Source organism: Pterocles gutturalis, unplaced genomic scaffold, assembly GCF_000699245.1.
Source record: "Pterocles gutturalis isolate BGI_N339 unplaced genomic scaffold, ASM69924v1 scaffold7109, whole genome shotgun sequence".
NCBI lineage: Eukaryota > Metazoa > Chordata > Aves > Pterocliformes > Pteroclidae > Pterocles > Pterocles gutturalis.
Genome location: NW_010133110.1, coordinates 3160 through 24766, shown reverse-complemented (window position 1 = coordinate 24766; position 21607 = coordinate 3160). Strand labels below are relative to the sequence as shown.

Sequence of the window (21607 nt, the reverse complement as noted above, 5' to 3'; positions counted from 1 at the left end):
TTTGGGATTACTGGCTTCTAGTCCTTATTCCTGTGGCAGTGGTCTCTCCAGCATGGGGAAAATCATTTAACTTCTCTCGAGCTGGTACTTCCTACCTGCAAGATTAGGGTTATATGGATTAAGTGTGGGCCAACCTGAGACATGATGTTTTGGTTCTGCTTGCAGGCTGCAGGAGCAGTCGGCAGAGACGATTGAAGCTCTGCACGCCGCCGGCATGAAGGTTTGGGTGCTGACGGGAGACAAGATGGAAACTGCCAAATCCACCTGCTACGCCTGCAGGCTCTTCCAGACCAGCACCGAGCTGCTGGAGCTGACAGCCAAAGTGGTGGGGGAGAGCGAAAGGAAGGAGGATCGGCTCCATGAGCTGCTGATGGAGTACCACAAAAAGCTGATTCAGGACGTTCCCAAAAACCGGGGAGGCCTGAAGAGGTGAGTGAGAGGAACCAGCCTGTGTGCGTTTGGGATGCAGATATAAAATTTATAGAGAAATAGGACCATGGTGTGTCCCTGGGGATGGGCTGCTTGCACACCCTGCAGCTGGGTCCTTTTCCTTTGCTCATCACAGAATGGTTTGGGTTGGAAGGGACCTTAACAATCACTGAGTTCCAACCCCCTGACATGGGCAGGGACACCTCCCACTAGCCCAGGTTGCTCAAAGCCTCATCCAGCCTGGCCTTGAACCCCTCCAGGGATGGGGCATCCACAGCTTCTCTGGGCAACCTGGGCCAGTGTCTCACCAGCCTCATCATCTCTAGTATGAGCTGGTTTTTAACTTAATTACACAGTTCCCTTAGTGAAGGGCACATGTGGGAAGAAGATGAATACAAAAGCAGTTTCTTTTCCACTAAGATGATATGAGCAGCTAGGTTGACTTCTTAAAGTATTTTTTTTATTTCAAAAGTGTTCCTTGTTGTGTCCCAGGAGCTGGACACTGAGTCAAGAATATGGCCTGATTATAGATGGTGCAACGCTGTCGCTGATCCTCAACCCTTCTCAGGACTCCAATTCAAGTAATTACAAAAACATATTTCTACAAATCTGCTTGAAGTGTACCGCAGTCCTCTGCTGCCGGATGGCTCCTTTGCAGAAAGCACAGGTATTTACTTTTAACCATCTGAAGCACATCGTTAGGTGATGGGATGCGTTTTTAATCCATCCACTGCCACTTGACCTGATCGTCTTAATCAGCTAGGGCTTCTCCAGGCTATGTGTAAGCCTTGTCTGAGCATTGGAGTGTGATGGAAACACACTAGCCTTTCAAATCTGAATGTAAACCCTTTGTGTAATAGCTCACAGAAAGCCACAGACCCAAGCTAATTAGAAATAAACAAAACCCCTGTTTGTTCTTTATTGCTCTCCAAATCTGTTGTGTGAAGTCCATGACTTCCTCACGCCAGCTAGTGGTATCCAAGCCTGATCAGTGCCATGGTTCTGCCCTTGGGGAAGGTTTCTGGGGGGGTTTCATCCCCTGAAACTCCAGAGAGGTCCCATTGTCAGGAGAACGGCAGAGGGAAGGGTGGGATGCTGCTGCCTGGGATTTGCTTTTAAATCCTGTCCGTCAGCCCTGTGCAGCTGGAGCTTGGCTTTTGCTCTGGTTGGTGACAGCGAAGGAAGTAACGAGGGGTTTTATTAATCTGAACTCCAAAGGTGCTGTTTTGCTGCTGTAGGAGCCTAGTTGCTTGTCCTGGGGGGTTCTTGCAGATGGGGCAGCGGGGGGCATCTCTGGAGGCTTTTTAATGGAAATTTTTGTTTCTGCTGCTATCCTTTTTAAAAATCTTTTAGATTGTGCGAATGGTGAAGAACACAAAAGGGAGCCCGATAACACTCTCCATAGGGGACGGTGCAAATGATGTTAGCATGATTTTGGAAGCGCATGTTGGCATAGGTAAGACTCCTGTTAACACCCGGCTGACACCTCAGAGCTGTGTGCTCTTGCTGGGGCTCACTGCTGAGGCACTGTCAGGATTTCTGATGGCACGTGGCTAAACGGATCCCGCTGGAAAATGCAGAAAGTCTGCCACTGCTCTCTTTGGAGCCAGGGTTTGCCTGCAGATAAATGCTTGGGGTCATCACAAACTGCTCACCTTTGACAGTCCTGTTCTCTTTGTCAGGGATAAACTGCAGACTGTGCTCAGAAACTCAGTGGCCAAATTCAAGGTGACAGAGGTTGCTTGCTGGTCAGAAAAAAAAAGGCACAAGTAGCGAATTGATGGGTGATTACTGGTAGTTGTTGCAGAGGCAGTGCAGTGAAAATATTGGACTTTGTTAGGGCTAATGGGTCACAGCTGCTGGTAACTGGGCACTGGGGACCCACACGTGTTTCCCGAGGGCCAGTGCTCTATGGTGGGCTGTCTGCCTTGTCGTACGACTGACAGCAGGCTGGAGACTACCATCCTTTCTTGCAGACGGGTGTCAGAGATGTGGGAAATACTGGAGATTTTTTTTTAATGCTTCCAAAGAAAGGTTGATGGAAGAGAAAGGGCAGCCTGTTCGGGGCTGTTGGAAATGCTGTGGTGCCCTCTAGTGAGTGGGGTCCCAGCTCGTTTGGATGTGGCTTTTGAGTGAGCAGAACTCTTGCTCGAGCTCTGCTCTGCAGGGATGTCTCAGGGAAGCTGAGCGCCTGCAGTGAGATAACTCGACGGTGTGAGAAGTGGGCAAGCCTGTGGGGAAACCAATTCCTTATCTTTTATCAGGTTTGCTGAGACACTTCACCACACTCTTACATAGGAACTCGGCGACTTAAATATAGCTTCAAAACTCCAGAGGCAGGTCTGGCTGTCGTGGAGCCAAAACCACGCCGAGTGTTGTAGCGCTGAGCGCCTGCAGTGAGATAACTCGACGGTGTGAGAAGTGGGCAAGCCTGTGGGGAAACCAATTCCTTATCTTTTATCAGGTTTGCTGAGACACTTCACCACACTCTTACATAGGAACTCGGCGACTTAAATATAGCTTCAAAACTCCAGAGGCAGGTCTGGCTGTCGTGGAGCCAAAACCACGCCGAGTGTTGTAGCGCATTAGTGTTCTGCACTCAAGAGGGAATTATGGCTTTTGTCCTGCCTTGGGACACCAAGTGATGTGAACAAACCTAGTGGGTAGCAACCGTCCAGATTCCAGTCCCTTAGGGATTGTCACGCTTCTGTCTCCAGGTATAAAAGGCAAAGAAGGACGGCAGGCTTCCAGAAACAGCGACTACGCTGTGCCAAAGTTTAAACATTTAAGAAAATTGCTACTAGCACATGGGCATTTATATTACGTGAGAATAGCACACCTTGTACAGTATTTCTTCTATAAGGTAAGGATGTGCGTGCAGTTTATTTCTTTGTTTATACGATGGGGTTTTTTGACAATAGAAAAAATAGTATTTAATGATTAATTAATGAGTAATTTAAAAAATAATTTAAAGGTGATTCTGTAGCTGTTTTCCTTCCCTAGAACAGGCTGTGTCTCTGCCATGAGCCTGTCAATTGGAAACAGTGCTTACAGGGGAACATGAGCATGACTTTTTTCCAGTGTCTTCTGCAGATGCCAAAGAGCCCATTGGATTAGTTTTGTGCTTGGTGGAAAACAATACCCTAACTTGTCTGATATTGCAATAACAGACACTGATATCTGATAACAGGAAAAATTATTTGGATTTAGATTGAGAAGTCAAGCACTTCTCTGCTAACCATTTGTCTTCTGTTTCCCTAGAACCTTTGCTTCATTTTACCACAGTTTTTATACCAGTTCTTCTGTGGATTCTCACAGCAGGTAACTTCCAGTAACGCATCTATAAAGTCAGGATAAAAAGCAAGTGGCACAATGAGGCTTCTGAGCAGAGATTTGGCTTTTGGTGTCCTGTCCCTTCCTCACCTCACTTCAGAGGACAGTAGGAACTGACCTCGTTGCTCAGCACTATATCTGGAGCACAATATTCTTGAGGCCACTAACTGGAAAGAAAGAAAGCTGCTTTCTTTCCTTTCCCATCCACCACCCTAGAACACCAGATGGACACCTTCCTGAAATAACAAGGAGGGGGGTTTAGCGGGTTTCTCAGCACCTCATTTTTCTATTTCTACTTCTCTTAAAAGAAAAAGTTTTCAAAGACCTTCCTGATCTTTCCTCCTCTGCTGCGTTTCCCTGCATGAAAGGTGTCTCTAAGAGGAAGAACAGTTTGTTCTTTTATGACAGCCTTTAAAAAAAAGACACGATGAGTGTCGTCATGTTGTCCTAAATCTGAGTTCTTGGTGTGCACAAAGCCCCAGTCCCGGTGAGCGTCAGATGGAGAGATCCCTGTGATGGGTGGGCTCACATGCTGGGAGACAAGAGCTGTGGCTTTTGTGTCTATTGGGACTCAAAAGTAACAGTAAGGAAGAATAAATGATAGGAGATAATTCTCTGCTTGTCTCAGCAGAACCCCTCCCTCCTCTTCTTCTTTTTTTTTTTTTTTTTTTTTTCCAAAAATAAAAAAAAAAGGAGAAGGAACTATATTTCCTCTGAAGCAGTCTAGTCCTTAGAGAGTTGCTGGAGACGTCGTGTATATTAATAGAAACAGCAGCACAAGAGCAGCTACAGAAAAGCTGTGATAAGAGCTGTTTAATCACATTTTTCTGGAGAATGAGCTGGAGATGAGACCAGACAGTTACAAAACTTTCCAGTGGTGGGAGCAGGGTCCCGTCCATACAGCCTGTGGGTACCTTGGCCCCTCCAGCATCGCATGGAGCGTGACCCCTCTGAAAACTGTCCTGTGTGGCTGTGACAAAGGGATGAATCTGTAGATGATGTATGGAGACAAGGGCTGGAAACCGTTAATCTCTTTGTGGGGAGACTAAAGTGGAATTTCTGTCTCATTTTACCCTTTCTTCCTCTTTTAAAGCCACTATATGATGCTGCTTATCTGACCATGTACAACATCTGCTTCACATCACTACCTATCCTGGCGTACAGCCTCCTGGAGCAGCACATCAGCATCGACACGCTGACCTCGGACCCACAGCTCTACATGTAGGTAGCGCAGGAATGGGTAAGCCTCTGTACAACGTGGTTATCCCTGGTTTAAGTTTTGTTGGTGCAGGAGTGTGGGTGGGTGTCCCTGTCCTGTATCGGTGATGGGGTTGCCGTGAACTGCAGAAAAGGCTGTTCTGTCCCTGCCGGCTCTGCTGTTGCTGCCTTGGAGCTAAGCAATGTCCTATTTACTGCCTATTTCTACTTCTTTATGCTCTGTAATGTTGTCTGGTCTAGCAAATGGCACTGCTGTGCCTATATAAAAAAAGGTAATCTGTAGGTGGAATTCTTCATCCATAAGAAAAATCAAGCTGTGAGTGTGGCCAGACCGTTCATTCACGTGAGCTTCGAGCCAGGCAGCATGAGCCAAGCACATCACAGAGTGTGTAATGGATGGAGGGGAGATCTCGCTTTCAGGAGAAAAAAAGATCCATTCATTTTCTGAAAGACAGATGTTCCTGAAGCCCAGCTCAGGCAGGTAGTTTCTCAGCTGGTCTAAATGGATATCCTTCCCCAGGCTTGCCCTCCACGGGCCAAATCCCCATATGAGCCTGTTACGGGGGAACTCTGCTCTTCGATCCACGCACTCAGAGTTTTCTGCCACATTGCCCATGCAGAGCCCAGCAGAAGAGGAGACCGTCTCTCTCTGCTTTGCTGGTCGCTTTCTCTCTTTCCTTGGTTGCAACAGGAGGAGGCTCTGACCTCCCACGCAAACCGAGACCCTTCCCATCGTCCTCCCAGCCCTCCCCACACACACGCTGGGGTGCAGCCCTTCAGCACGGACTAGCGAAGATCCTTTTGAGGAAGCGCCTCTTTGTGCATCGCTGCTGATTCCCTTGGCTGGCAGTAAGCTCAGAGCCCAGCTCAGCCCCGTGGCGAGAGCCCAGGCCAGGGCTGCTCCGGCCAGTGCCCTGCACCAGCCTTGTCACCCTCGTACAATGCTCCTCGGCCGTGTAGGAGCCGTGTGTGGCACGGCCACGCTCGAGCCAAGAGGGATGCTGTTGCAGGGACAGCAAAGGGAATCAGCACGTACCTAAAGATACTGTGTGAAAGTGTAGAAAAATCAGTGAATGCAACAAGAGCTGTAAGGCTAGGGAGGGGCTTGGGTGTTTTTGAAGTACTCAGATCCATGATGGATTAGACTTCCCCTTGTATGGCAAAATGCCACCACATGTTTTTTTAAATAAATTGGTAATTGCATATTGTGCAGTGTAGACCAACAGCAGCCAGACCCCTGTGCACTCGCCTGGTGGGCTGTCTGATCTCTGGGGTCTGTCCATTAGGGAAAAACAGATTAATTGTGCGGGCAGATAGCTGTGGTTTGAATATTCATGACTGTGCGTGTGGGGCTGAATGCAGAACGGCCGCTGCGCCTCTGCCGTGCGGATTGCCGAGCTGCTGCAGTGCGGATCTCTGGTCCGAGGCGCTGTGAAAAGCCTGTTTACAGCGAGCGCTGCAGGACGTAAATGTGAATGCGAAACAGAGCTCCCAGCCACTTGTATTTTCTCTCCTTGCAATCAAACCCACTGACGGTCTGGTTTATCTGTGCTCCTTATTCATACCCACGTTGCAGCATGTAAGCATTGTCACCGCATCCTTGTGCAGCAGGGTTTGGGTTTGGAAACTGCAGTTGCAGGAGCCCAGCACCACACCGGTTTGTGAGGTGCATCTTGCTGAAAGTGGATGTATTGCTTTAATAGTTAGGAAGAAAAATGAAGAAAGAATGGGGATTTTTGGTTTTGCCATAAACATGCTGTTATCCCCCATCAATCTTAGAATTTTAAAGAAAGTAATCTGAAAAGATAATGAGGCAGGAAACTTTTTTTAACTCCCTCCTGCCCTGATGGCTGCTCTCCGCTCACCAGGCTTTGCGTGCGGTCCGTGCAGAGCTCTGCCCATAGCGCATCTGTTTGCTGCCGCTGCCTCCCTGCCAGATCTCATCCTATATTCAGCCAAAGGCCTCCTGCTACCACCCCCATGTTAAAAACGTGTTAAAAACGCCCACCATATGATTTAGGAAGTTATTTTCAGCCTGTGCAGAAAATGACTGGTTCCAGGAATGGGATTTGCAGAGCTTTTCTCAAAGAGGGAGTCTGAGCATTCAACAAAAAGGGGGAAACACACCACAGATTCGCTGCATCCCGTTCGGCTGCTCTTCAGCACTGTCTTGGTTTTAAAATTCAGCAGTTAATGTCCAATGCCGTGGGCAGTGCAGGGGCTGCGGGAGAGGCTCAGGACAGCGTTACAGCTGTTCACTTTGCTTGGGCTGGCTTAGATTTTAATCACGGCTACCTAGAGGAGAAGGACAACACAAATTAATGTGCTGAACCTCTTAGGATTTTTTGTGACCAACAGCTGTATCTGGCAAATGTTGTTTATGTCCTCTACGCTGGCAGATATTTGTGTTTTACCTCCTTGTCTCCAAATCGAGGGGCTTTGCAGCGCATCCTAAATGTGACAGTGATGTTGTTGTTACTCCATCTCTTGGCAGGAAGGTTTCGGATAATGCGATGCTGCAGTGGAGGCCGTTCCTGTACTGGACCTTTCTGGGCGCCTTTGAAGGACTCGTGTTTTTCTTTGGGGTTTATTTTCTTTTTCAAAATTCATCCTTGGAAGATAACGGAAAGGTAACGCCACCAAAAAGAGAAAGACAAGTGTTTCTTTTGCGCGCTGCCTCTTCTATACGCCTGGCAGGGAATATCTACACGCTTAATCTGTGCGCTGTGTCTTGAGTCTTGTCCGATGGTGTAGCGTCGCTTATGGTGTGATTTTTGCAGCAAATGCTTGAAATGAAACATTTTCCAAATTGCCATGGAAACGGGGCAGAGCTGGTTACACTCACTAGGTAAATTAACTAGTCTCACACACGGCTTTATGCCAACCCAGTGAGCTTTGCACAGCGCTCCTCCACTCTTCTGCACGATCCCAGGCACTGGCACAGGGCAGGAGCAGCATCCATCCTTCCCACCAGCATGAAATCCGGCACGTGTTTGGCTGGTGATGAGCGACTGAATTATCCCACCTCGATAAGATGCTGCTTGTCAGCGCAGACGTGGTAGAGAGCTGCTTGTGTGCTGCGCCTGCTCTGGGGTGTGATTGCAGCCGCCCTCCTCCCTTTGCGATGGTGCTGGGTGTTGCTGCTGTTCGAAGCCAGCAAAAGTTAGCAGGGCTGTCGGAACGAGCAGGCTGTTCTTCTCCGCGCCGTCTGCTCGCTCGTGCCTCTTGTGTCGGGACAAGTGCTTGTATCACCACGTGAGCAAGGTGTGGGAGCTGCTCTGGGTTAACTTGCACAGAAAGGGGGAAGAAAAAAAAATTGAATTTTTGTTTTTTCTTTTTCTTTTTTTTTTTTTTTTTTTCTTTTTACTGGTTAACTGAGTCCAGAGCAAAGCATTACTGCAGTGAGGCTGCCACATGTGGTGGCCTGGGCTGTCACAGGACCCTTTCCCCAAGGGAGTACGCAGCATGTTATCAGGTCTTGGCTGATGGAAAACTTCTTTACACCATCACTTGTGAACCTTGAAAATACCTTAGCTTTTTTTAGCAGCTAACACTTGGAGAAAAGCTGTTGAAATTTATATATGTGTATGCATATGTTGCATCAGTGCCAACATTTATGGCCCCAGCTGTAAGTAGTTGAGCCCTGTATTGTAGAATCAGTGCTTTCCTGTATTTATAGCCATTCTGGTTGTATTTGAATAAAACATGAAGCACTGATGTGTTCTGCAAATGCCTTGACAAGTCAAGTCTATGTGGCACTAAAATAAGATCTGTGGCTATGTCCTGTTTTGTAAACACTTATGCCTGTAAGAACTGCTACCAGCAATTGCTCATAATATCCATGTACGTTTGATTGACTCCTTTTTCGCTCCTATTGACTTAATTTTTTTGCATTTTTTGAAAACTTTTACATTTCACTTTCTGTTTTAATGTATGCATTCAGATCTTGACAGCCTTTGGTAAGCATCCCTCCCATTCATTGCCATCATTTGGATTTATATACAGTATCTGCTTTCCTTTGTCATGCACAGTCACCCGTATCTGCGAACCAAACCAGATGGAAAAATACCCATTGGTGCATTCTGCAAATGGGACTAAAACGAGACGGCGAGCAGAGGTGTCTTGAGAAAGCAGAAACTGAGTAAATTACCAAGAAATCATGAAATACAGGTGGTCCAATGACTTGTATTCTCGATCGACATTGCTGTTAGTAGGAGGTGGTTGGTGTTGCCATCCCAGCTCTGGGTCACCTGTCCGTGTGGCACTGCATGGCACAGGGTAGCGTAGCGGGTGGTGTCTGCCCGAGCATCCGTCCCCCGTAGCTGTTGTTCCATCCCGTCCCCCCCTCCGGTCCTGCTTGCAGCCCTGTCCTCGTTGTTGTTTCTGTGCCTCTCCCAGGAGATGGACAGAGACGCCTATGCAATGTCACATGTTTTTCAGGTTTTTGGGAACTGGACCTTTGGGACGATTGTTTTCACCGTGCTGGTGTTCACCGTCACTCTGAAGGTTAGGCTCTTCCTTCCTTTTTCAGTCGCTTGTTTTTGCAATCATTTTCCTATGCACTGTAAAATCGTGCAGTAAATGTGTTGAAGTTACTCTGAATATGTTTCTCACCACACTTAGATCTTCTCTACATCCGTAGGCAGAACTTGCCTATTGACAGCTGTCCTTTGTGTAGTCTCTGGTGTGTATTCCTGGGCTGTGCTGGTCTATAAGTGTTTAGGTTTTGCTTAAATTATTTTCCTATTTTTTGCCCTCTTCTGAGGACTCCAGTTGGTTGACTTTTTCCCACACTTTCATCCCTTGGCATTCAGTTCCAGGCAAAGGAGAGGAACAATAGAGAACCTGGGTTTGTCCACCTTGTTTCAGACACTGCTAAGCACTGGAGCAATCACAAAAGCACATCTGTCAAATAATAATAGCAGATCTGCTTTGTTTCACGGATCTTTCCAGAACAAACAGTTTGCATAAGACCTTACAAAAGGGCTTTTATGTTTGGTTCAGGACAGCAGGTGGTGGCAGGAGGCAATTACAGTCCCCAGAACCTTTACACATTTCTTTCCTGTGGCATCAGAGATTGGATCAAATTTATTCTATTAAAAAGTCTCGGTTACAATTAGAAACTTGTTGTTTCCCTGTTGACATTGTGCCAATCTGTCGATACTGAAAACATTTTCCCTGCTGCACAGATGCAGAGAGGTGGCTGTTTGTGGAGAATTTCAACCTTAGTGTGAAAGCAGTCAAATTTTGTATAAATGCAATCAGTTCATATAAATACACTCTGCATCTAATGCCTGTTCTGTCTCCTTTTTTTAACTCACACAGCTAGCGTTAGATACCCGATTCTGGACGTGGATGAACCACTTCGTCATTTGGGGCTCCCTTGCCTTCTATGTGTTTTTCTCATTCTTTTGGGGAGGAGTCATTTGGCAAGTATCTTTTCTTCTTTCCGTGGTGCTTTTGTAGGGGAATGTCCAGCGCTGGTTTTGGGGGGGACCTGGCTGCAGCATCCCCTCGTTGGGCTGGACAGAGATTTACAGATGGCAACTACGCTCCTTTCTCTGCCGGAGAGGGAAGGGATGGTATCTCCAGACAACGCCTACTAAAAGCTGGTGCGGGGAGAGGGCTCTTGCATGATGAGATGGGTTTGAGGAGGTCCGTCAGCCTACCAAAAGGGTAGTCTGAGAAGATAACGCCCTGGTTGCCGTCCAGGTGCTCAGCTTTGGCAAGAGGCAGTTTGCTTTGGGGTCATTTCTGGTGCTGAGGCTCTTGTCTTCTTTAGGAGGTTCCAGGGTGTAAATAGTTCAGGATCTGTTTGTGCATGTGGATCAGAAACAAAGAAAAAAACCTGATGGCAGAAAGAAACCCAGTGATAGAGAAGGAACAGATGAGGCAGAGCAAGAGGACCCGGCACTCTGGGGCAGCTTCAGAGGGAGAAATATGCAGGAGAAAGCGCAGATCCTGCTGCTGAAATCCTGGATCTGAGGAGGAGAATAGTCATTGATTTGAGTGTGACCAGGATTTTAGGCTTAATGTCTTGCAAATGCAGGCAAGCAATAGTACATTACAATATTATTAGTTTTCTGTTTCCCATGTCAGAGTAGACATTCATGTTGACATTGGCAGTAGACAGCATCTCCCGTTTTACACCTTTGCTTTCCCGTGGGCTAGTGCCATGGCTTATTGGCCAGATCTTTGACCCAGCCGCCTGCTAATAAAGATGTGAAATTGATGGAAATATTTTAATTGGGGCTCACAGGCTTTGTTTAACTGTTCAGCATTCCTAACCAACAGAATCAGATCTGTGATCAAGCCAGATCTCAGTGCTGAAGTGTGTGAGTTTTCTGCTGGGGTGTTTAACTCGCATAGCTCAATATTTTTGAGTTAATGCTAAGCAACAACTGCTTTGTGATCCTTGTCATCAGTTATTTATGAGGCATTTTTCGTAAGCATCTGTCGGTTCCCCTCCATCATCAGGGGAGGGAGAAAGAGGCAAATAACCTGCTGGGATCAAGAGGTTCTGGATTTCCACCACCAAAAACAAACCAGAAGGTGTAATGAAGTCCAAAGTTGAAAAAAAAAAAATCTGTTTTTTGACAAGGTGACTAATTCTCTTTCAGTGATAGTAGCAAAAATCAAACCCCTTCCCACCCTGAAATGGAGCAGATGTGTCAGATGTGAAATACATCATGGGAGGTGGCAGGACAGTCCTCCGGAACTGGTGGGGCTGGAGGCAGAAGATGTGTTGGGAGAAGGATGGACAGTTGTTTCTGTGCAGTCTGTGTCCAACTCAATCTAAAAGGGAGGTGTTACTGCTAAAAGTTTGATCTGAATCTGCTTGTGATTGTGACCTTCTTGGGAAATTTGTGTTAACCAGCATTTCTTTGTATCCTTTCTTTTTCAGGCCTTTCTTGAAGCAGCAAAGAATGTATTTTGTATTTGCCCATATGCTGACTTCTGTTTCCACATGGCTGGCAATAATTCTCCTGATCTTTATCAGCCTTTTCCCAGAAATTCTTCTAATAGTTTTAAAAAATATAAAAGAGAAAAATCATCAGGTAAGGAACGAGATGGTGTATTGCACAGTATTTTTAGGAAGACCTCTCTTAAGCACCAGATGAACCCGTAACGGTACTGTGTACCACTCGTGTCTCGAGGAAGGCTTTCTAGAGTCTCATCTTGCTCTTTCACATGCCAGAAGTGTCAAGAAGCTCATCTAAAAATACTGCCTAGGTCTGTAGTGAGGGGAGACTCAATATGTGCCTTTCCTTAGTTGCCTTCACTGGATGGAAACCTGCTCTCTCTTACAGCAGTACAGTAACCCTTTGCCAACCTGAACTGGTCATCAAACCCACCACATTGTGTCCTGAAAAAAAGCTACTTGTTTTTATACAGCCACGATGTCCCCCTTGGGTATGTTCTGAGGTGCCTGGTGCAGGTGAAACAGGGTCAGGTCTTGTCACATTTGGTCACCCCCCTTGATAACCGAGGGCTCCTACTGTGGTCAGGTCTTGTCACATTTGGTCACCCCCCTTAATAACGAGGGCTCCTACTGTGGCGTTAGCCTGCAGTGTCCAGCTCTCCTTGAAAGCGGTCTCCTTTAATAGCTTTCCTCCACTGCAGAAGAGGAGGGCTCATTTTAGAATTGTAAACCATCTCCTCAAAGTTTTCCTCCTCTCTCCTGCAACCAATGAATGCCAGCACTGCTGGGCTCACAACTCACACCGTGCTGAGACCCCCCTGCCCCTCACTCCCTGCTTGCCCAGAGGTGCCCAGCATCCCCGTCCCCGGGCAGCCCCCGCTCACCCTGCCTGTGTCTCTGCCGCTCCCCGTGCTCCCCTCTCTCCCCCGGCAGCATCACCAGCAAGTCCTGCCTGGGCTCAGCAGCCGGCCCTGGGCTCTTGCCATTGGCTCTGTGTGTCCTTAGGCAGCGGTAGGGCACAGCCCAAGGGACAGGGGCCAGCACTGCCCGTGCAGGGTCACCCCCCACCACTGGCACCCCATTGCTCTGCCTCCAGCACAGCTGCAGGGTTTGGGCGGTGCAGAGGTCCCCTGTGCAGAGGTGGGTTCTGCCCTGCAAACCGTGCCCTGGACCAGCACCCTGGTACCGGCACACCAGTGCCCAGCTGGTCTGACTGTGTCCCAGGAAACCTTCCAAATACTGAGGTTCAAAACAGGCTCCTCTCCGTGAAGCTCTTATATCCTGTGAGGTTTCACTGTCTTTTTCTCACCTGGGATAACTTGCTATCTTTGGTCCTTATTTAAAAATTATTATTATCTTGATTAAAAAGAAAATATATATCCAATGAAGTAGTAAAGGTTTTCCCATCCCATAACATTTGAAGTACAACTCTGGCACAGTGTCTGTGAAGGTAAAACACGTATCTGCAGGACAAAAAAAAGAACCCCAAACCACTGAAGTTGAAAAGCAGTAGAGATGGCAAAAGAAGCACAGTTGAATTCTTTGAGCCTCCATGTAATTTCTTCCAATTAAGTATGATTTAGTAGTTTCTAGCTTGACACCCCTGTTGAATAGGCTGGGAGCAAGGTCCTCTCAGCTGCAGGCACAGGACAGTTGGAGGGGGGGGACCTGGGGGGTTACCTGCAAGGTGAGCTGATGGCCAGATCTGTTCCCCCATGCAGTACTTGCTTTCAAGAGTGCTTTATATGCATTAGAAAAGGCTCTTGTGAAATCGTTTAGCAAAGCAAAGTGTCAGCTAGAAAAGTCTCTTTGTATGTGCATTCCAAACTAAACACAGGCTGAGCCGTATTTAAATGCACATTTTGAGGAAGAGCTTTATAAAACGCCTGAAGCAGATACCAGCTCTTAGATATGTCTGTGTTGGCAGACACCCGACTCAGTCACCTCATTTGTAAAGGCATCTAAGACAAGGTAGATAATTTCAAATCAAGACCCTTTTTGAAAATCCTGACCTTTAATATCAGGAAAAAATAAACATCAGTTTCCCAAAGGAAGCATTAAATGAAAAACAAGATTAGGGACATTATTTAGCTGCCTGAACCCCCAACTTGACAGCTGAGGGTCCCCTCTGGAAGGGGCTGATGGACTGAGGCCAAGACAATGTGCATTTGCCCTTGATCTCAACAGGACCAGGTTTTACCCCAAGTTCCCTATAACTCAATGCATCGGCTCTGCTCAGTCTCTATTAAATTTTCTGTGTGGAAGTGTTTTGGTTTTGCTTGTTTGGGTTTTTTTAACTGCAAGGCGCATTTGTGTTTTCCTTGGTTTCTGCCTTTCTCTCTCTTGTACTGCAATTTTCTGTCTTTTGTGCTGTTGTGAACTAGGTAACGAAGCGCCTTCCTTCCTCAGGAACATCCACTATCTTCATGCTTTCTCAAACTTCCAGCAATCACAGCTTTTCTTGGAGTGAATAAGGTGATTTCTTTTCTGTGTTGCTATGTGTTGCTTGCTCCGCTGCTTTTTTCCTCCTTGTAATGCCTAACTCCTGAAAAACCATGTTTGCTTACCCAGCAAAACCTTCTTTCGCCTCCCTCCCTCCCTTTTGCTTTAATTTAAATCTTTTGCTGAAATATTTCATCTGTCTCTTCCCCTTTGGTCTCTGCTGCCCCTCAGCTCAGGACGGCCGGGTGAGGCGGTTGCAGCCGCTGCTGGTTCCACTGCCCTTCCTTCTGTAGTTTCTGTGTTAGCGGACTAGATGCAAACTTCTCTAAAGCATGGGACAAGGTGGACTCGATGTTGATTGTCCTCTGGATGACTTGGCAACCAGCTCAGGCTTGTCTGGTCTAGGAGGAGCTCCCCAAGTGCCCATCTTGCCCAGTCCATCCCACCCTGGCCCAGTCCATCCCACTCTTGCCCAGTCCATCCCACCACCGCTGTTTGTATAAGGGAATAGCCCCCTGCGCCCAGCCCTTGCAATGAGGGGTGGTCTTGTACTCGCTGGCCATGGGGGTGGTGGGGCTACCCCACAGCCAAGTGCCTTGAAAACTTGTCCCTAGCATTTGCTTTCCCTGCAGTTCTCCAGTATTAGTTGCTTTTTTAAAAATACTAGTTCTGTGAAGATCAAGGATGGTTTCCTACTCTCTCAAAAGCACCTGTAGCATAAAGCCCTGAGCCTGAAGTTAGCTATCACGGGAAGCAGGGCTAGTTTCTGAATAGCCCCCACAGCTGCAATTAATCACCAGGGTATTTAGGAAGTGTGTATAGCTACCTCCCTTATGATGTGACTGAGCTGTAGAAAGGTGTGTGTGTGTCTTATATCGTTTGACTATTAGGCAGGGGCAAGTGTGGCGTGTGCTGTAAGTGTTTTTGCCTCGCTGTTGCAGAGCAGCAGGAAGGCACCCGAGTCCTTGTCGGCCAGACCTTCTGTCAGACCACTTCTTTTAAGAACATTCTCAGATGAGTCTAATGTGTTGTAACAGGTACCCTGTCCGAAGGAGTTGGGATGGTTTTAAAAGGCATTGATTAACCAAATGTAACACCCTAAATCAATTAAACTGTGGTTCTTGTAATCCTCTTGACTATCGGTGTGGGGCACCTGTCCTTGTGGAATGGAGATGCAATGCTTGGGATGTATTTTAATATCGCAGAATGGTTTGGGTTGGAAGGGACCATAGAGATCATCTAGTTCCAACCCTCTGCCATGGGCCGGGACACCTCCCACTGGCCCAGGTTGCTCAAAGCCTCATCCAGCCTGGCCTTGAATTTGGGGACATTGTCCTATCCAGCCTTTTCAGAATCCCATATGGGCACAGACCTTCTCAAACTGAAACATTTCACCGTATGTAGATAAATCTTTCAATAGAACTGGCATTTCAGTCTCATGTTAAGAGACAACTTAGTCTGAGAATACAGTCAGTGAACTGTGCTAACAGTGGTCGTAAAAGCTGACACTGGTTTATTTACAGTGAAGTATTCAAATCTCAGCTATTAAAATGATTCCAGCATTGCATCTGAGTTGTACCAAAATCCCTTTTTCTAGGGTGCATGCTGTTCTGTCAGATAGAAATAAGTACATTTGAATTAATCTGCATAGATGGAAACTAAATGTGTGTACTTGTCTATGTCAGCATACGTGCAGCAGGCATGTCTCTGTGTCTGTATGTGTATATACACACACAGAGCATCCTAGTACAATCTTACTTGATTTTAAACATTCTAGTAAGCCAATAGCAGAATAAAAAAAATAAAAGTGCCTAATTTAATTCACAATTTTGCTTTTAGGTGAGATGTTATGTAGCTGTGCAGTGTCTGCTGCACATTTTCTGCAGACTTCTCCTGCCTTTGTACCCACACCTGCTTGTAAAGAGATGGGTTTAATCGGAATGGCAGCTCCGTCAGCCAGGCTCGCCAGAGCTCCAGATGTATCTGGCATGAATCTGTGTTTCTGCTTGCCCAGGTGTTGCTGGCGAGGCGAGCGGCAGTTCCTTCCCTGCAGACGTTAGGTGGTGCTCTCTGCTACTGTATACTGGTGCAGACTGGTGCGGGAGGCGGCTGGACTGGGGTGGAACGGGAGCCGCAGGGGACAGAGAGGCAGGTGCTGCTTTTAGACTTCACACAGCATTTTGTGGGTTGTGGAAATTGATTTACATGGTTGTGGATGAAATTTGGCACTTTTATCATGGTTTAATCATTATTCTTCTCCTCTAAAATTTTAAGTATTTTCTAAAAATAACACAGGAAAAGGTTTATGAGTTCAGAAATGTAACAACTGCAATACATGTGTCCTTCTGATTTTTGCAGACTGGCCCCTTTGATCTGCCTATGTTAGTCTCATACAAACGTATAGAGAATGGTTATGTGAAGACTGAAGATGCTGTTACTAATTTGGCAGAAAAATATCCTCTCAGGATACTTTAAAGTGCTCCATAAAAACACTGCGTATTGTCATGCTGTAGGAAAAAAACTGTGGTTTTAACCTAACAGTTCTCTCTAACGTTACCAAGTGCAGTAAGCAGCCGTGCTGATGCAGCAGCAGCCGGGGCCCTGGCCCCACGGTACTGTTTGGTCTTGTGGTTTCCTCACCCCCTAAAAAAAATTCTGCCAAATGAAATGTCTGCGTCATTGGAGGCTGGGAAAGCATCTTTAGGAATTCATCCAAAACAGCAGAAATCGAAATGCAAGAGAGCAATGCCATCCTCCTTTCACACGGGGGCTTCCTCTGCCCGCGAGCAGCAGAGAGCTGCCGAAGCCTCTCGCTCCGCCTGACCAAAGAAGTAGTAGTACAGACTTTAAACCCAGTAACAGCCCCCTCCAGCTCCCTGAAGGCGCTGGGGAACGCCTGCTCCTCTGGTGTAAGAGCTGGATGCAGCCCTGCGAGCATCTCGCCTGGGGCTGGGGCTGCCCCCTCCCAGCGGTGGATTGCCAGAGGCGTGCGGCAGAAATACTTGAAAACTCGGGAGAAACCTTCGCCAACGATGCAAAGCATTCAGTCACATATTCCTCCTCTGGGTTCAGCTGGAAGCAGTCCGTGGTCCGTACGCAGCGGTGGTATCCGTGCGGAGACCCGCGGTGCTGGGACACGCCTGAGCATCTTCCTGCGGCCGGTGTGCTGATGGGTTTTCCTGCTGGAGGGTAAAGAAAAGGTCATTTTCCCTCGTGTTGTGGCTGTTTGTGATGGAAGGAAGCTTTCATGGGGGAGGAAAGAATCTCAGAAGTTGGGCTGTGTCAGACTTTCAGCCGTTTTGCCCGGGCTCCCGTGGTTGTGCTTAAGTTACTGCGCTGTGCAGCTGCATCGATGCTGTAAAGGCTGAGTGACAGCGCGGTCCTTGGATGGTCCCAGGGACACAGGCTGTGCCTGTCCACCTGCAGGCAAATAAAACTGCATCTTGAGTTATTTGCACTAAGGAAAAATAAGCCAGTTTAAAAAATAAAAGGAATACATGAACCTGATTTTATTTTAGACTTTATTTGGTTTTTAAATTGGCATGTTCTTTTTAAATCTACCTGTACCACGGTCATGGGAACTTTTCTCTTTAGGTTGTGCACAGCAGAGGTGAGATGCCTGGCGCTTGATTTCTATTTTTTTAATTCTCTTTCGTATGTGGAAAAAGCAGCTTTTTTGTTGCGTTAAGTCATAAGCAGTGACAGAGCACCCTGTGTGCCACCGGTGTTCGGTGGGAAGGTCCCCATCGTGCTGCTTGTCCCCAGCCCCAGAGGAACTGCTGTGAGAAGCTCCAGTCTCATTTCAGAAATAGTGAGCTCTACGCTGTGGCTGCGCTTGGCTCCCGCTTGCTTGGGCTGTGTGTCCCTTACATGCAAAGAAACAACAATTTGGGACTGAACAGAACATTCCCTTCATCCAATTTTGCTGACCAGCGGACTGTTAACTTTTGGAAGAACGGAGCCTTGCTCTCTGGCTGCCACCCCCGAGGTCCGTCTTCGGCTCTGGTGGAAGCAGGACGCAGATCAGCTGCAGGCGAATTCTGGTGTGTGTCCTAAGGACTCTGCAGTGGGCCTTACCCGAGTGGGAAGGGGGTGTGCGCAGTCCCTATGGTGGCTGCTTTTAAATCACCCAGCATGGGAGGGGACACATGGACAGGACCACTGTATTATACACCCTGCACTGGCCTCGACGTGTTAGTGACCGCGGCTCGACTCCTTGCTGCATGCAAGTAAGGAGCTGCACTTCCAGCATGTGTCCCATGGGCAAAGCTTTTTTTTATTCTTTTTTTTTTTTCTCCTAGCTCATTTCACGGACCTAGAACTCAACTTGCAGACCTTGTCCCATTCTCAACTTTTCTTGCTAAAATGTGGTGCCTACAGATCGAGTATGCGATGAATACAATGAGGATACGCTCTACATGCCAAATCTAACCTTTCTCCTTAAATATTCAACTGCTGACTTGTGTTTACATAACCTATAAAATGCGGGCACTGAAATGCCTAATTCCTGTGATTCCAAACCATTCCAAGCCCGAATGGTCCCAAGCCTGGCACCTTGCTTCTCAGTTTGTCTTGTGTCGTACTCTACTCCTAAGGTCAAAGTCTGTTCCCGTGAAATTCAGCTGGAGCTTTTGCTGGTGACGGCAGCGGGAACAGAGCGAAGCTTGCCATGTGTGTGTGAACTGTGCGAATAAAGCCACTTAAACGGGCTGATTTCTGCAGCCTGTTTTAAGACGGAGTCTTCTTAAGAACCAAATCTTTCTCTTCCCATTTCCAAGTGTCCGGTCTCAGGATGGAGCAAGCCATTGCGATAGCTGTGCGTTGCTGACAGGCAGGTTGGAATTAACAAGAAATATCTTGAATAGCGGCGCTTTTGGGAAAACGCAGGTTTTCTTGGGCTTGGATCTTCAGGTGGTGAGCTGGTGCCAAGGATGCCAGGATAGCTGGGCTGCTGTGGACCAGCAGAAGAGCTGATCCTTGTTGTTCAGCAATGGCAAAAGTAAAATTCTAATTGCTGTGGATGACTTGAGAAACCAGAGGAAACAGGAGACCTCTTTTGGGGTTAGAGAAGGGAAGAAAATACGGTGATAGTAACTGCGAGGTATAAGCCAGCAGGATGCTGAAGTGGCAGTAATCCGCCAGTGATGCTGCGATTGTTCATGTACCATAGTACACACTGCACTGTTACAGCGCTCCTCAGGGAGCTAATAGGTCAGTACAGGCTTATCGGTGGAAAAACTTGAAGGAAAAATAGGCTGGGGTTCTTTGTAATAATTCATTGAAGCTTAATTGCTGGCTAGTGACACTGAAAGATAAGAAAAGTAATTAAGATTCCCTCTAAAACTGTTATGTGATAACGGAGAAACTTGGTGTAGTCAAAGCTACTTTTCAAAAACTAATCCTAATCACTACAAGAATGTTATAAATGATTTGGAGTTGCATAAAAGCTTAAAATTGAATTTGTATACACACAGTTGAAAAACTTACCTAATACTGCACCATTTATCCAGTTTCCCAGCTATGGATTTTTTTTTTTAAAACCATGTAGTATATACAAAGTGTAAATTATATACAGGCAATGAGAAGATACATTTTCAGCTTCTTGAAAAAAAAAAAAAAAAAGGACTGCAACCTTACATTTTTTTCACTTAAATGCAATTTTATACATTTATGTTGCTTTATATAAAGGAAATTGAATGTGAATGTTACCTTTTATGAATGCAACTTGCTCTTTTTTCATTAAAGAAACTTTTGTTTGAAGTAATCAATAAACTTTGGTATGTTGTTCTGATTAATAAATACTTGTTGTCTGTCTTGTCTCCTTGCATGCTCCTAGGCAATAGTTCATAACATGGGCTTTCCCAAGGCAGTACGAGAGGGACAGTTGGCATTTTCACTGGGGGGCAGATGATTCCAGCAAGGCCATGCTTGAATCTCGGATGTGGAGCAGCATTTGCCTAAGGAAATACTGGATGCTTCTCATATTTTTATTTTTCCAGCAAGGTATTAGCAATTCTGCTGATAACAGCTGCTGTATGTAGCTGACCTGTGTGCTCTAAACCCATTTCTCTCAAAAATAGTGTAAAATTAAGAAAGTGAGTCTTGGGAATTAAGTGACTAAATTGATTTAACTTCATAGAAGAGTTGAACTGGGGGGGGGGAAAAAAAAAAAAAAAAGGAGGTCTGTGTGCCTGACTTCCATAGGTGCATGAAGAGTTTTTCTTAACGTTGTGCATTGGTCCTGTGGGTTCTGGCTACCATAAGAAATGAGCATTTCTTAGTTCAAAAACTAGAAGCACACAAATGGGGATTATTCTGTGGTTTGTAAAGTGCCTGGAGCCAGTGAAGTTCAGGCCAGATATTTGCATTGATGAAATTCCAACAACGCAATGAAACTGTTTAAGCAAGACTCACAGTGTCGGTGTAATACACAAGAAAAATACATAGGTGTTTTTTGGTTTTTGGTTTTTTTTTATATAGGACATGGGTCTGATTCAAACCGAAATGTTTGTACTGAAAAAGTGACAGTTTGAAAAATTCTGTTTTGGCTGCTTTGATTTCTTCAGCTCCCATCAGCCACCGCAGGACAGATGGCTGTGCTATTTAAATCAAACTATAACCTTTACGAAGCAGCTTGTACTATTGGAAACCAGATCCACGCATTGAGAATCTCAATCACCTGAGTGAGTGATAGTGAAAATCATCTGAAGAGCTGGAAAGGGTTGTATTCCGGGCTGGCTACGCAGCCTGATGGGGCAAAAGTAGGAAATGTAAGTGATGGGAGACAGCCACAGGTCACCAGGTATTTCAGAAAGAACCAAATTAGCATTTAAAGCACCCGTGTAACCCTTCCTATTATAGAGGAAAAGCAATGTCATTTTATAAGATGGTTTTTAACAAGGACAGTGATTTTTTTTAAAGGTCAGGCTGTTGGTGTGTGAGGGCTATTGGCACGCAGAGAGGCTGCGGTGTCCCTGTCCCTCCCCGGTCCCTTGCATCTGTGGCAGAAGGAGATGTGTTCTCGCTGCTGGGATTGGGGTTTGCTTCGTAAATCTTCCCATGTCTGGAGATAACCTGCTAAGCTGGAAAACACGCTGGGGCCTGGAGGAAGGGCGTGCGTGCACCTGCGCGTGAATTCCCTTCCAAACCCGGGGGGTGCAACAATAAATAGGGCAGGTCAGACTGGGGCAGAGGAGAAGTGAGAGTGGGAGAGCAGAGTGGAGTCCTTTCCCTTTCTCACATCGACCTAGGAGGTGATGTAAA

General features: G+C 46.6%; 1 protein-coding gene across 1 annotated transcript in view; it reads left to right on the top strand.

Annotated features, from left to right (window-relative positions):
* The window catches only part of ATP11C (ATPase, class VI, type 11C), a gene marked incomplete at its 5' end in the record, with an annotated part of 36341 nt that extends 19355 nt beyond the window's left edge, over positions 1–16986 (top strand). The window contains 12 exons of the mRNA XM_010081092.1: positions 166–429; positions 922–1096; positions 1783–1885; positions 3147–3292; positions 3691–3750; positions 4856–4983; positions 7475–7610; positions 9421–9486; positions 10306–10409; positions 11885–12038; positions 15286–15381; positions 16703–16986. Of these exons, the coding sequence (XP_010079394.1) occupies positions 166–429; positions 922–1096; positions 1783–1885; positions 3147–3292; positions 3691–3750; positions 4856–4983; positions 7475–7610; positions 9421–9486; positions 10306–10409; positions 11885–12038; positions 15286–15378 (1429 nt within the window). The remainder of the gene's footprint in view (positions 1–165; positions 430–921; positions 1097–1782; positions 1886–3146; positions 3293–3690; positions 3751–4855; positions 4984–7474; positions 7611–9420; positions 9487–10305; positions 10410–11884; positions 12039–15285; positions 15382–16702) is intronic.
* Between the last annotated feature and the right edge of the window lie 4621 nt (positions 16987–21607).